The sequence below is a fragment of the Nematolebias whitei genome, chromosome 10 (genome assembly GCF_014905685.2).
Source record: "Nematolebias whitei isolate Nwh7 chromosome 10, NemWhi1, whole genome shotgun sequence".
Lineage (NCBI taxonomy): Eukaryota > Metazoa > Chordata > Actinopteri > Cyprinodontiformes > Rivulidae > Nematolebias > Nematolebias whitei.
The window spans coordinates 9,755,962-9,770,642 of NC_056507.1; the positions used below are offsets into that span (position 1 = coordinate 9,755,962).

The following is a 14,681-nucleotide window of genomic DNA, read 5'->3' on the forward strand; positions in this document are numbered from 1 at the left end:
CTGTATTTGTATATAGTAAACTTTGTATGTAGTAAACTGTATTCTGTATAGTAAATTTTAAATATAGTAAACTTTGTGTGTGAAACCTTTGTATATATTAAATTTTATATGTAGTAAACTTTACATATAACAGTCTTTGTATATAGTGAACTTTATGTACTGTGTAGTAAATTTTGTATATAGTAAACTTTATAAATAGTAAACTTTGTATATACTAGTAAATTTATGTATAGTAAATTTTGTACATAGTAATCTTTATATTTGCAAACTTTGTATTCTGTATAGTAAATTTTATATATAGTAAACTTTGTATGTAGAAAACTTTGTATATAGTACTTTTATATGTAGTAAACTTTACATAAAATAGTCTTTGTATATAGTGAACTTTATATACTGTATAGTCAATTTTGTATATAGTAAATAACTAGTAAACTTTGTATATACTAGTATGTATAGTAAATTTTGTACATAGTAAACGTTATATATAGTAAACTTTGTCAGTAGTAAACTTTATATATAGTAATCTTTGTATATATTATACTTTATACAGTATATACTAAATTTTGTATATAGTAGATTTTATGTATAGTAAACTTTGTATTTAGTAAACTTTATGGATAGCAATCTTTGTACATAGTAAACTTTGTCTATAGTAAACTCTATGAAGAAAACTTTGTATATAGTAAATTTTGTATATAGTAAACTTTACATATAGTAAACTTTGTCGGTAGCAAACTTTACATATCTATGATGATATCCATGATGAACTACGAACACATGAAACTGATCTTTGTATATAGTAAACTGTATATAGTAAATTTTATATATAGTAAATTTTATATATAGTAAACTTTGTCACTAGTGAACTTTACATATAGTAATCTTTGCATATAGTAAACTACATATAGTAAACTTTGTATGTTGTAATCTTTGGATATAGTAAACTTTATAATATATATTAAACTTTGTCGTTAGTAAACTTTACATATAGTAATCTTTGTATATAGTAAACTATATATAGTAAATTTTGTATATAGTAAACTATATATAGTACATTTTGTATATAGTAAACTTTGTATATAGAAAACTTTGTATGTTGTAAACTTTGTATCTAGTTCAGTACACAAGTTAAAATTTTCTGGAGATTTTTTGTTGTCAACCACTAAGAGGTTTTCCACTGGACAACCTGGAACATTTCCTTATGTGAACTTCTGGTCAGAACATTGATTGGTTCTGGAGGATTCCCGACCAGCGGATAACCTGGTGACATGTGAAGGTGTCAAGACTTGGGTCTTTCTAGACTGAATCGGGCCATGGGTCAACACTGACCCAAACTCTTTCTATGTAATATTTGATCAGAATCAAAACAGAAACCCAAAGAACCAAGTTCAAATCCATCTCCTGTTGAAAGCATCGTGAAGAGCAGAACCAGACAACAACCATCACAGACTGTCAAGCTGCTGAAGTATGGGTTTTGGGCAGAACGACCCAGATTCTTCAGAAAAACTGTAGATTATTTAACCCTTTTCTGTCTGTTGGGTCCGTGTGTGGATGGGGGAGGTTCTGATCTGTTATGTGTTCCTGCAGAGATCATCCAGAAGCTCGTCCAGCTCGTGATAATGTTTGGAGACGATATCAATGCGAAGGTGTGTTCCGATTCCCAGATCCAGAACAGAAGAACGGGTCGTAAGAACTCACAGTTTATCACCTCCTCTGTTCCCCCCCAGCTCAAACAGAACCCAGTTCTAAAAGAACAACTCCAGAACCTGAACTACAAGACGTTCGAGAAGCTGACCTCCACTGTGCAGAACCTGGTGGCCCCGGCGGGTCAGGCAACAGGTCCAGACTGTCAGGTCGAGCAGCAGAAGATCGCCTGGGCCTTCGAGGTGACGAGCAGACTGTCTGCTGTGGGGGTTGTCCACCACAGGAGGGTTTTGAACTTCGGGGCCCAGTACATCGAACAGAACCACGCGGACTGGGTCTGGCAGCGTGGAGGCTGGGTGAGCTAACCGTGATCAAAAGGGTGGTTCTGTTGGTTTAAAATGGGATCCTGTGGTTCTGCTCTGTCAGCATAATCAGGGAAAGGTTCTGATGGAGTCCAGCTAACAGTTTATCAGAAGAAGTCCATTCAGGAGATGATTTTCATCATTTAAAAGAGCTCAAACTCAGAACTTTCTGTTCATCTGAACACAGGTTGTTGATCAGGTTCCTGCTAGGGTTCCTCGTGGAGGTCTTATTCAGGTTTCTCCTCAGGTTCCTTTTCAGGTTCTTCCTTAGGTTCCTCCTCACCTCTTTTCTCCAGAACTCCATATTTAAATAAATGTTAAAAGGTTTGATCAGAACTTCAGTTTTGCTTTAGAACCTGGTTTTTGGTTTGGGATCCCTGTTGTGTGTCCGTTTGGTTTTGATGGCAGAAAATCCTCTTTAGGACATTTCCTTTGTCCATATTGTGATCGTCTTTATGGATTTCTTCTGTTTGTGTTCTGATTTGTTCTGAAAGGATCCTGTTTTCTTCTGTCAGGAGGAAGCGTTCGACATCGACTGAGCTGCAGACCCATCAGATGAAGGCTACCAAACTGAACTATTCCAACGTCCATCCTTCATCTTTTACCAGCTTATTCCTTTTCGGGTCGTGGGGGTCACTGGTGCCCATATCCAGCAATCACTGTGTCAGAGGTGGGGGACACTCTGGACAGGTCTCCAGTCCATCACAGGGACACATGGAGACAAACGAGACAAACAACCATTCACTCTCACTCGTTCCATCATATTTACTGTAAAACCTGTTAACAGTTTTAAACGGTCTTGTTGGGGACTGCCTAGAAATGCAGCCAGCTTTTATGATCCGCTTGAAAAGGGTCTTGCTTTTCCATCAATTTTAATGCAGCCCAAACTGCAATGTGCACCCCCACAATTGTTATATCAAAATGACTGGCTCGTAACCACGATATGTACTATTACTTTTCTTGGCATTTCAAGTTACCACTTTATGTTACTGCTCTGATTACCAGTAGAAAGTGCCTTTTAGATAAAGTTGAGCTTTTTATTAAATAAAACCAAGAACTGCAGCTGAGATGACTTCCTGTGATTTAACCCTTGCAGAACTTCGTCTTCATATTTTACCATGACTGTCACAAAGCAGAGGTTCTGGCTCCAGTGAACCAGAGATCTGAGCGGGAGTAGATTGATAATCGGGTTGTTTCACATCAACAGGAGCAGGTTGGTGGTCCAAATGTCCAGAACCCAAAAGATTTGAAAGCTGAATTTGACCTTGGTTTCAGGTGTTGGTCTAGTAATCAGCACATGTCAGTTTCTTCATATTTTACCAACAAAACCAATTTGAAAAATGTACCAGTGCTGTTTCGTGATTGGTCCAACAGTCTGAAAGAGGTTCTAGTCCAAACCCTCCTGTTGGACCCATGAGTCAGAGCAGTTTCTGTTTTTCAGACAGTGAAGGAACCGGCTCTCTGGATTCAGTTCTTCTTTTATTCTCTTCTCTCCTTCACTTCCTGTTTTTTTATGTAGAACCTGCTAGTTTCAGTCCAGGTGATCTCACCTGGAACTTCCCTTCTTTTGTTCCTTTGCTTGCTTGTTTCCGGTGTTTGTTATTTAGACCCATTTGTGTTTTTCTCTTTGGAGTTTTAAACATTGCAAGTAGAGATGTGACGTTCGCTCAGCTCAGGAGGGGAGGGAACATTTCCTGCTTGACAGAAAACGGGGAACAGCCCTGACGACGTACGTGATGACGTCACCGTCGTTTAAAATTGAACGAGGCAAATACCTGACTCGACCTGTTGATTAGGAAATCAAAGTACAAACCCCACAAAAGTCCAACATAAGGAATGTTAATTTTTTTGTTAAAACACATTTTTCACTCAAATATTGATATTTGCATTTATTATTTGTTTAACCTGATGGAAGTTGCAGTCGACAGCGGAGGATCGTTCAGTTTGGGTTTATTTTGTGCCACTTCACGACAGAAAAGCTTCACGTGAACAAACAGAACAAGTTTCCATCTCACAGTGAAAGGACAGACCTACCAGCTTGCTCCATAGTTCTGGTCCTAAACATTTCAGTAGAGAGCCAGTGGTTCCACTTAATTAAAAAAATAAAATAAAAATCAGACAGCCAAACTTTTATTTTGAAGGAAAGTGTAGTCCAATTAGTCCTGTTACAGGCAAGGGTTTGTCATGTGACAAGCTCTCAGCCAATCAGGTGAGTTTAAAAAGTTTTTTTTCTTTCTTTTATTTACTGACTGAACTATCATTGTTTTAATGATTATTTTTTATTTTGAAAACTAACTTGTCAACAATTGTGTCAATATTCATTTTTAATAACATTTTAGTTAAAGATTAAAATAAATATTTTGCTTTATATAATTTTTATCAACCTTCTAATTGCTTCTAATTTATATCAGAAGAAAACCTGCAGACGCCTCCTCAGTCAGTGTCACCTGACAGGAAACCCAGGTGAGCAGGTAAGGCGATATGAACACAGAACATTAAAGGTGTATTCCGAGCTTTTTGTAGTACAGATTAGTGCAAAAGTTATAATTTGCAAATATCTTACTTAACCTCCACTTTGTCTTTGCTGCATTCAGATTAGTCATTAGCTCATCAGAACGGAGGCCACTCAATGAGCTATCTACATCAGGTAAGATATTAATAGTTCATAACCTGCAGAACCCCACTCTGAAATGGTCGGAATATTCCTTTAAAGTTGCATTACAGGAAACAAACCATCTGCCTGGAACTGATGGATCAATAGGTGATTGATCTATAAATAAACTATCGGACATCTTCACTCATACCAGACAACAAACAAACAGGAAGTCAGCTGATGTGCTGCCGGTATTTGAACCAATCAGCGTACAGGTGGTGTGGTCGTCGGCCTCAGATGCCCATGTAGGTGTTCATCTTCCCCAGAGCGTCGCAGACGGTGGTGAGGTCGCTGCGCAGGTCCTGCACCACGTTCTCGAGGCTGCGCGTGTCTTTGAGCAGGTCCACGCTCTGCGTGTATGGGTTGTAGTAAACCGAGAACGGACGCTTGATCGTCTTCGCAAACTCCCTGTCAGAGAAAACAGACAGGAAGTGACAAACATCTGTCAGGGACTCACGTTACTGACTCCAAACCAAAAGAGACATGTTTCCAGATCAGGACTAGATGAATCATCAGTTGGACTTATTTATTTACTATTTACACATTTACTAAATAAATAAGTGGAGGCATAAGGCTGGAAGGCCTTATGTTCCTAAATAAACTACTTTTGACTTTGATTTTGACAATTTCAAAACCTTCTCGCAACATGTAAACCTGGGAACTGGGTCAAAACTATGAGCGTTTTAGGAATCTAGTCCTTGAAATGTCAGATTCTAAACCTGGGAACTCTGTTTGGACCTGAGACAACCTAGACCTGGAAATTTGCGACAATGTGAATCTTGGGACTCTTTCTAATTCTGGACTTGAGAACTACATCATCAACTATCATGTTGCTGCTGATCTGTTTCATGTTGCTGCTGATCTGTTTCAATGTTGATGTGTTCATGCGTGCACATCTGCTCACAGACTCATGTTCATGTTTGTGGTGATGTTCAATGTTTTATGTTATGAGTGCTTAGTGTATATTTAGTTGATGTTTTTCTTAGTTCATATCTTAGATGTTATTACTGTTTTTCTTATACATTTTATTGTTGGATGTAACTGGGACCCTGCGTACATAATTTCGCTCCACCACATGTACCACATGAGGTGCGAATGACAATAAAGAAACTCTGACTCTCACTCTCTCTGACTCTCTACATGTGAATCTAAAACTGGGAACTTTGTCAAAACCTGGACCTGAGAGCTTTGGAGAAATCTAGACCTTGAAATGTCACATTAAAGACCTGGGAACATTTTGTGAATCTAGACCTGGAAAGTTATGACGATGTGGACCTTGAACCTCTGTCAGAGTCTGGAACAGGGAACCTTATCAGAATCTAGACCTGGGAACTCTATGAGAATGTAGAACTAGGACCCTGTGAGAATCTAGAACTGGGAACTCTGACAATCTAAATCTCTGAACACAGTCAGAATCTAGACTTGACAAAACTATGGGAATCTAAAGCTGAGAGCTTTATTGGAATCTGGACCTTGAAATATCAGATTCTGAACCCTGGAACTATGTGAGAATCTGGCGCTGGGAACTCTGGAAAGTTAAAACACAGATCTAGTGAACGTTCTGTCTGTTTGGTTTCTCCTCAGACGTTCAGTCATCAAGTGGAAACTGATTTGGATTTATTTTTATTTTTTACGGCTTGCTGTCTTCCTCGAAACGTGTGTTCAACGTGTGCACAAGTGCGTGCACGGACACTCAGAGGGTTCACCTCATCTTCTCCTTTGCCTCCTCAAAACTCTCCGAGACGAAGTAAACGTCCTGGAAGGTGGTGATGAGACACTCCTGGAAGCAGGTCGTCTTCGGGTCAAACGTCTTCACGCAGGCTTTATCTGTCAGCGCATGCTGGGAAAAAACATCAGCAATCAGGTGATCGATCATTTGGTTATCTGAGCGTGCACGTGTGTGTGTGTCACCCTCAGCTCTCCGATCGAGGACAGTAAGCCGGCTCCATACGCTCTCAGCTGACCATCCTGTTTGCAGAGTCCAAACTCGATGGTGAAGAAATAACACTGAAACACAAAAACATGGCGCTTTTCATCCACCCTCAGGTCACATGACGATGACCGAGCTCTCTAAGAACTCTGTCTGGACCTGAAGCTATACGGACCAAACAGAACCACACAAGATTAGGTGGTTCTGGACAGATTAGGTACAGGAGGAAGGAAAAAGATTTACCGTAATTTCCAGACTATTAAGTGCACCCGAATATAAGCCACGCCCACTAATTTTAAAAAGAAAAAGAAAAAATTACATATTTTCTAAATTAGCCGCAGCATTTTATAAACCGCAGCATTCAAAGCGTGTAAAAAAAAAAAAGTAGCGAGTTATATTCCAGAAATTACGTTAATCTGTTTCCAACCAGTCAGAGCTTCAGTGACATCATCTGCAAGTCTGAATACATCCCAGTCTGATCGGGTCAGAACGGAGGCATAGTTCTGTGCGTGAACATGGATGTGCTCGGTGTTTAATAAAGTCCAACTTACCGTGGCCAGTTTCTGGACGTCCTCGTCCGACGCTCCCAGTGAGGCCAGTCCGATCTCCTGGGAGAACTGAGCAAACTTCGGATCGGCCAGCAGCGGAACGTGACCCAGCAGCTCATGACACGTGTCTCTGAGGACAGAGATGAGCACCTCGTTATCGTCTATCCCCTCAGGCAAGACACTGGACCGGACCAAGATTGTTGCAGAAACCCACAACATCCAGACAGATACTGGACCCTTTGGAGCTCAGGTGTGTCGTGTTCTGGAAGGATTCTTGGTCCTGGGTGTGTGGACATGCGGGGAGAGGACATGTCCTGTCAGAGACCACTGGACAGCCAGGTTTTCTGATGGAACATGCATGGATCGGCTTTGACCCGGTGTCGGTCTGCCGGATCTTGAGGACCAGTGGCTCGTCGTGCTGCAGGAAACAATGTCCAACTCCATTTCGCACAAAATCACTGCTTGTCTCCAGGACTGAGGGGGGTGGGCTTTACCCCCCTGACATGAGACCAGCGCGGTGCCTGGACCACCCATCCATCTGACCCGACTCTGTTGACTCCGTTGAACTTTTTTTGTCGGAGCGTGAATATAAAACCTTACACTGCAGGTCTAAGGGACAAGACCTGATCTGTCCTGCTCAACTGGGACAAACGAGGCGGTCTGAGGAACCTTAAGGTATCGTCAAGTCAACCTTTAATGTAAATATATAAATAAACCCTTTAAACCTGAAGCACGCTGTCCTTAAAGTTCTGTCGTGTGAAATTCTGGGGCCTCAGTTTCCTTCAGAACCCGAACAGTGAACAACATAAACCGAGCTAAGGCTAGCATTGTTATTGTTTGTGTTTATCCATGTTTGTTTGTTCAGGTTTTCCTTAAAGTTGGACTTAAGAGTTCCCTAATATGAAATTAGTAGGAAACAAAACAAACCCTAACCCTCCTGCTGCCCTTTGGTCAAAATGACCCATAAGCCTGAGGCCTTGTGGATCATTTTGACCCAAGGGCAGCAGGAGGGTTGAGGACAACCGAGGCAAGGAAAACACTAAACTCCTCCATCTGTGGGTTACTGAGCGTGTTGGACTTTACATCCAGGGAAGATGGACTGATGGTAACAGAACCGGCCGGTGGGTTGGATCACTCACGGTTCTGGCGTGTAGAGCGGGTCGGTGCTGTGGCGGACATACTGTGTGCAGTTAAACACCCTGTAGGCCAAACCAGCCAGGAAGTCTCGGGGAGACAGATACCCAGCAACAGGTCGCACGGTGAAACCAGAGCGCTCTGAAACACACAGGAAGTGATGTCATCGTATAAGCTGTTGCTATGGTAATAACTATTGCTGGCTTTTTTTGTTGTTGATATCCTTAATAAGTTACAATTTGAACATTTGAGCATGTTACATATCTTAATGTGTGCGGGGACAAGCCTTTCTGTACAGGAAGTTGACGTCATCAGGAAGCAGGAAGTGGACAGGTGACCCACCTCTGAGGAACAGGGAGACGTCCTCCAGCTGGGGGATGTTGTCTTCTCTGTAGCCGCAGTGTTTGGAGAGCAGCGGCAGGTTCTTCAGGTGTTCTTTGCAGGCGTGTGTCGGGTAGAGCTTGGACAGCTCCCGGAACACGACGCCCCACGTCCTCACCTCCTCGGGGGTGTACTCAATCCGAGGAATGGGCTTCCCACTGCCGGGGAGGAACAGGTGCAAAACTCAGAAAAACTCCTGATCTAGACCTCATTTCTTTGTATTTTGCTTCAAGCCGACAGAAAATAATTAAAATCTTTCAGAAAGTCTGAAGAACTGCTGATCAGAACCACATCTAAAGAGTACAGGAATGTCTGGATCTGAGTACAAATGTAAATGAATGAGGACGGGATTTAAATTTTAGGACAGATTTATAAGTAAAGTTATAAAAAAAAGAGACGCTTACAATTTATAATTCATGGCGACCTCCACAAAATACTTTCTGCGCTCACGATAAACATTGTCTTTAAAACCCTGAGAGGAGAGAAGAAGAAAACACAAAACTGAGACAGAACTTACACGATGCCTTCCTGCCTTCCTTCCTTCCCTCCCTCCTTCCTTTCCTCCCTCCCTTCCTAGCTGATTTGTTTGATCTTTAGATTTCTCAGTATCTCGCATGAAAAAGTCCAAATGTCAATAAAAGCCAGCCATCCATCCATCCATCATCTTTACCCGCTTCTTCCTTTTCAGGTTGTGGGGGTCACTGGTGTCCATACTCAGCAGTCTCTGTGCGAGAGGTGGGGGACACCTGGGCAGGTCTCCAGTCCATCACAGGGACGCATAGAGACAAACAACCATTCACTCTCTCACTCACACCTAGAGTTACCAATCAGTCTAACAGGCATGTTTCTGGTCTGTGGGAGTAAACTGGAGTATCTGGAGAAAACTCATGCATGCACAGAGAGGACATGCAAACTCCACCCAGAAAGGCACCTGGCCGGGATTTGATCTGGCAACCTTCTCGCTGAGAGGCAACAGCTCTACTGAACCACTGTGTCGTCCTTCAATAAAATATGATTAGTATTATTTTTTTCCCTCTCATTGTTTCCTTCTCTTCACGAATAACATCTCTGTGCTGAGGACATGTGGACATGAGGACATGTAGACTAGACAAGAGGGCATGTGGACATGAGTGCATGCGGGCATGTGGGCATGCAAACATTGGGGCATTTTGACATGTGGACATGAGGACAGTGAAGTGTCCTAGTCAGTGTCTGTCCTGTAAACTCACAGGGTGATCAGCGTCCAGCTCCGACCCGTACATCAGAACTCTGTGAGAACACTGATCCAACTCTGAGATCTTCATGGGAAACCAGGGAACATCCTCATCATCTGAGAGAAACAAACAGTTTACTCATTTACTTCCTGTTTTAGGGCAGGTTGATGCATCAGCTGATCAGTTTGATCCAGTAGCTGATCAGTTTAATTGTTTAGATTTTTTATTTTAATGAATGTTAGAACATGAAACATATATGCACATTTTTTTGATCCTGCAGGTAAGATTTTTTTTTCCTGACTTATGTTCACATGTCTGTATCTGTGTTTACACCTGTCGGTACCTGTACTTACACCTATTTATACATGTGTTTACACCTGTCGGTACTTGTGTTTACACCTGTCGGTACCTGTGCTTACATCTGTCGGTACTTGTGTTTACACCTGTCGGTACCTGTGTTTACAACTATCTGTACTGTTGGTACCTGTGTTTACACCTGTCGGTACTTGTGTTTACACCTGTCGGTACTTGTGTTTACACCTGTCGGTACCTGTGTTTACACCTGTCGGTACCTGTGCTTACACCTGTCGGTACTTGTGTTTACACCTGTCGGTACCTGTGCTTACATCTGTCTGTACTTGTGTTTACACCTGTCGGTACCTGTGTTTACAACTATCTGTACTGTTGGTACCTGTGTTTACACCTGTCGGTACCTGTGTTTACACCTGTCGGTACCTGTGTTTACACCTGTCAGTACCTGTGCTTACATCTGTCGGTACCTGTGCTTACATCTGTCGGTACTTGTGTTTACACCTGTCGGTACCTGTGTTTACACCTGTCGGTACCTGTGTTTACACCTGTCTGTACCTGTGTTTACACCTGTCTGTACTGTTGGTAACTGTGTTTACACCTGTTGGTACCTGTGTTTACACCTGTCGGTACATGTGTTTACACCTGTCTGTACTGTTGGTAACTGTGTTTACACCTGTCGGTACCTGTGTTTACACCTGTCGGTACCTGTGTTTACACCTGTCTGTACTGTTGGTAACTGTGTTTACACCTGTCGGTACCTGTCGGGGGAGTGGTGGCGCAGAGGTTAGAGAGGTGGGCTTGTGATCCGAAGATCGCCGGTTCACGCCCCGGCCCCGACAACATCAAAATTGTGGGTGGGGTAGGTGAAACACCCACACTTGCCCCCACCCTCATTCGCCCCACTCTGGGCCCATGAGCAAGGCCCTTAACCCCCACCATGTGCTCCCTAAACAGGTCTCTCTTGAAAATGAGTTCTCGTGGCTCAATGAGACTAACCTGTATAAAATAAAGGCTACCTGTGTTTACACCTGTCGGTACCTGTGTTTACACCTGTTGGTACTGTCGGTACTTGTGTTTACACCTGTCGGTACCTGTGTTTACACCTGTCGGTACTGTTGGTACCTGTGCTTACACCTGTCGGTACCTGTGTTTACACCTGTCGGTACATGTGTTTACACCTGTCGGTACTTGTGTTTACACCTGTCGGTACTTGTGTTTACACCTGTCAGTACCTGTGCTTACATCTGTCGGTACTTGTGTTTACACCTGTCGGTACCTGTGTTTACACCTGTCTGTACTGTTGGTACCTGTGTTTACACCTGTCGGTACTGTCGGTACTTGTGTTTACACCTGTCAGTACCTGTGTTTATACCTGTCGGTTCTGTTGGTACCTGTGTTTACACCTGTCGGTACCTGTGTTTACACCTGTCTGTACTGTCGGTACCTGTGTTTACACCTGTCGGTACTTGTGTTTACACCTGTCGGTACCTGTGTTTACACCTGTCAGTACTGTTGGTACCTGTGTTTACACCTGTCAGTACCTGTGTTCACACCTGCCGGTACCTGTGTTTCTCCATGTTCATACCTGCCTCAGCAGACCACACGTTTGCAGGCGTGTTGAAGGAAATGATGTTGACCTGGTCTTTGAGATGCTGCATCAGCTCGTTGAACTCCTTCTTGCTACAGCTGCAGCTGGCAAAAATTTCCACTTCATTAGGAACTCGTTTGGACATCCGGGACTCGATGTGGTTCAGGTTGACCCGTTTCTCCTGCAGGAGGAGTAGTGAGAACAGAAAACATTAAAGAATTTCAGTGGGGAAGAGGGTAAAGAAAAACTTTGTATCAGGCTCTGGGTCTGAGGTCTTTAATTTGAGTTTGGACGCATGTGGTTCTGGGTCTGATTAATATGTTGGACCTGGGTCTAAGTGGAGTTCTGATCTTAGTGTGGTTCTGTTTCCGACCTGAAAGAGTCTGAGAGCCTTCACCAGACATCCAACTTCGTTCTTCAGGGAAAACACCACTGCGGTTTTCCCAGGATCCTCTGCATTCTCACAGTCCGGTCTCTCGTCGATGGGACAGAACGACGTTCGTCTCGACTGTAGACGACGACAAGCAGATTGGATCAGAACCGACCGTCAAACATTTAAACAAGTCAACATGAATAAACGACAGAAACGTGAATATGTTAGGACTCAGAACCTGTGGGTGGTTTTATCCTGTTTTTCTAACACAGGCTAAATAAAACCTGTGAGCCTTCGCAGGTGCCAGTCACTTCGTCCCTGAGCTGGATCATATCCTTAGTGTCATTTTGTACATGTTGGGTACAAAATGGCTACCGCATTGCATCTATGCCCTAACCATATGATCGTATCTATGCCACCCTTACAATGTGGACAGAAGTGGGTACAAAGTGACCTGGGACAGATGGCCCAGAGGCCTAGGTACGAAGTGATTAAAGCTGCAAACGTACAATTCCATTAGACGAGGGTACAAATTGACCTTGTGCCACTATTCATGCGACTGTCACAGTAATCTGATTAATTCTCCAAGTTATATTTTGATTATTTTTCCAATTATAGTCTGATTATTTCTCCCAGTAATCAGGGTACTTTTCAGGGTTCCTATTTTAGGAAAAGTAGTTGGTCATCTAGTAACATTTCCAAACAGTAGTCTGATTAATTCTCTCAGTAATCGGGTTATTTTCCACTAATGTAGTCTGATTACTTCTCGCAGAAATCTGGTTACTCTCTTCAAAAGTTATTTGGGTACTCTTCCTGAAAGTAATTTGATTATATCACCTCGTAATCTAGGTTTTGCTTCACACAAGTACTCTGATTATATTAGGGAAAAGTAACTGGTAATTGGTATAATTTTCCTGAAACTAATCAGATTACTTATTCTGATTACTTGTCCCAGTAGTAAGTAGCAGCATCGACCTGTTCTTCCTCTCATTCAAACTGTTTGTTTGAATTGTTCTGCTTCTTCTTTCGCTGCAGAATGAATCTATTCCTTTTTATACAAGTTTAAAAATTGTAACTTCTAACAAACTGTTTTTACTTTAATTGATCAGAACCGTTCTGCATTTTGTTCCGTTGCATGTCAGAGAACAAACAGGTTCTGTTGCTGTCTAACACAGAACCACTAACAAAAAAAGCCGAAGAGCAACTCTGATATGATATTATGAAGAAGTTAAACTTTAAAAAGCTAAAATGCAGAAAAAAACTGCTGTGTTTAAAACAAACAAACAAACACATGACAGAACGAGGAACCAAAGCAACAACAGTCTGGTACCAAAAGACAAAAGAACCGGGCTGAAAATAAACTGCACTGATGACAGGTGAACAGCAGCGGCAAACAAAGGCCAGTTGTGACAGAGGACAAGTTCTCCAGAACCAGACAGGAAGTGAACTAGAACCTAAACAGAACCTGAACACAAAACCCAACAGAACATGTTGCCTCACTTCAGGTTTTATGACAGAAGAGCCCCAGTTAGATGGATGATGACGACAACGAAGATTGTGTTCTACCAGAACCTGGACATTTACAGGAACATGGGAAACAACAGGAGTCCCAGATGGGACCTGTTTCTGACCGATCGGACCTGCAGCATCACCAGAACCAGATGCAGCTTCTGATGAGAACCTGATCATCAACAGTTGAAGAACGAGCAGTTTCCTGCATCAGCTGATGAATGAGAACCAAACTGTCGGGTTTTCTTCTTCTGTGGTAACAGAAAACATCTACCAGGTGTATGAAGGAGTCCAGGGTCCACTCTGAACCTTGCAGTCAGAGCTGAGGGATTAATGAAGACATCCTTCTGATTTAACAGTCGGGTAAAGGACTATTTCATTGTCTGTAGCACTTTGGATCCATTCTGGTTCCAAGTCTGAAACAGTCAGACCTGGTCTACACATGGACTGATTACACATTTATAAAAACATAGTTTATATATATATATATATATAAAGCCTTGATTTAATCCTACCATGAAACCAGACTCTTTAAACAGTTTGCAAACCAAGAAACCTTTTTTTCTATTTGTGAAAATACAAACAACAGCAGCAAATAAATAAAAAACAGAGCAATTCTTGTCTCTTTTTCTCACCTGGACCACATTAGAACTGTTTTCTTTTAAACACATTTACTCTGCAAACCTTTTATTAGGTTTACAAACAGGAGAATGCAGACCAGGTTTACAGTCAGATCAGAGGCTCACTCTGAACTGCAAGGCAAACACGTCCTGAAGAGCTGAACTCTGGGACAAATTTCAGTCCTGCTCCCAAATCTGTTAGAAAATGCTTCAGCTAATCCAGTTCCGATCACTCGAAAAGGAAACGAATAAACCACGGATCAATAACTCCTATTGATCAGTATTTATCAGGATTACGGCTCCTGTTTGTTTCAAACATTGTGTGTGTGTGTGTGTGTGTGTGGGGGGGGGGGGGGGGGGGGCTCGGTGTAGAGTTTTTTTTTTTATGAGTGAAGATCTCGGTGGTAGCCGTA

General features: G+C 42.2%; 2 protein-coding genes across 2 annotated transcripts in view; one reads left to right on the forward strand and one right to left on the reverse strand.

The window, feature by feature from the left end:
* The window catches only part of LOC119415955 (apoptosis facilitator Bcl-2-like protein 14), an 8,720-nt gene extending 6,175 nt beyond the window's left edge, over positions 1-2,545 (forward strand). Inside the window, exons 4-6 of the mRNA XM_037683125.1 lie at positions 1,588-1,646; positions 1,728-2,000; positions 2,522-2,545. Of these exons, the coding sequence (XP_037539053.1) occupies positions 1,588-1,646; positions 1,728-2,000; positions 2,522-2,545 (356 nt within the window). The remainder of the gene's footprint in view (positions 1-1,587; positions 1,647-1,727; positions 2,001-2,521) is intronic.
* A 2,327-nt stretch (positions 2,546-4,872) lies between these two features.
* Positions 4,873-14,681, reverse strand: part of tph2 (tryptophan hydroxylase 2 (tryptophan 5-monooxygenase)) — a 10,494-nt gene continuing 685 nt past the window's right edge. Inside the window, exons 2-11 of the mRNA XM_037683309.1 lie at positions 12,140-12,274; positions 11,764-11,947; positions 9,882-9,982; positions 9,057-9,124; positions 8,614-8,810; positions 8,277-8,412; positions 7,141-7,267; positions 6,571-6,666; positions 6,366-6,499; positions 4,873-5,067 (exon numbers count right to left, since the gene is read on the reverse strand). Of these exons, the coding sequence (XP_037539237.1) occupies positions 4,893-5,067; positions 6,366-6,499; positions 6,571-6,666; positions 7,141-7,267; positions 8,277-8,412; positions 8,614-8,810; positions 9,057-9,124; positions 9,882-9,982; positions 11,764-11,947; positions 12,140-12,274 (1,353 nt within the window). The 3' untranslated portion in view covers positions 4,873-4,892. The remainder of the gene's footprint in view (positions 5,068-6,365; positions 6,500-6,570; positions 6,667-7,140; positions 7,268-8,276; positions 8,413-8,613; positions 8,811-9,056; positions 9,125-9,881; positions 9,983-11,763; positions 11,948-12,139; positions 12,275-14,681) is intronic.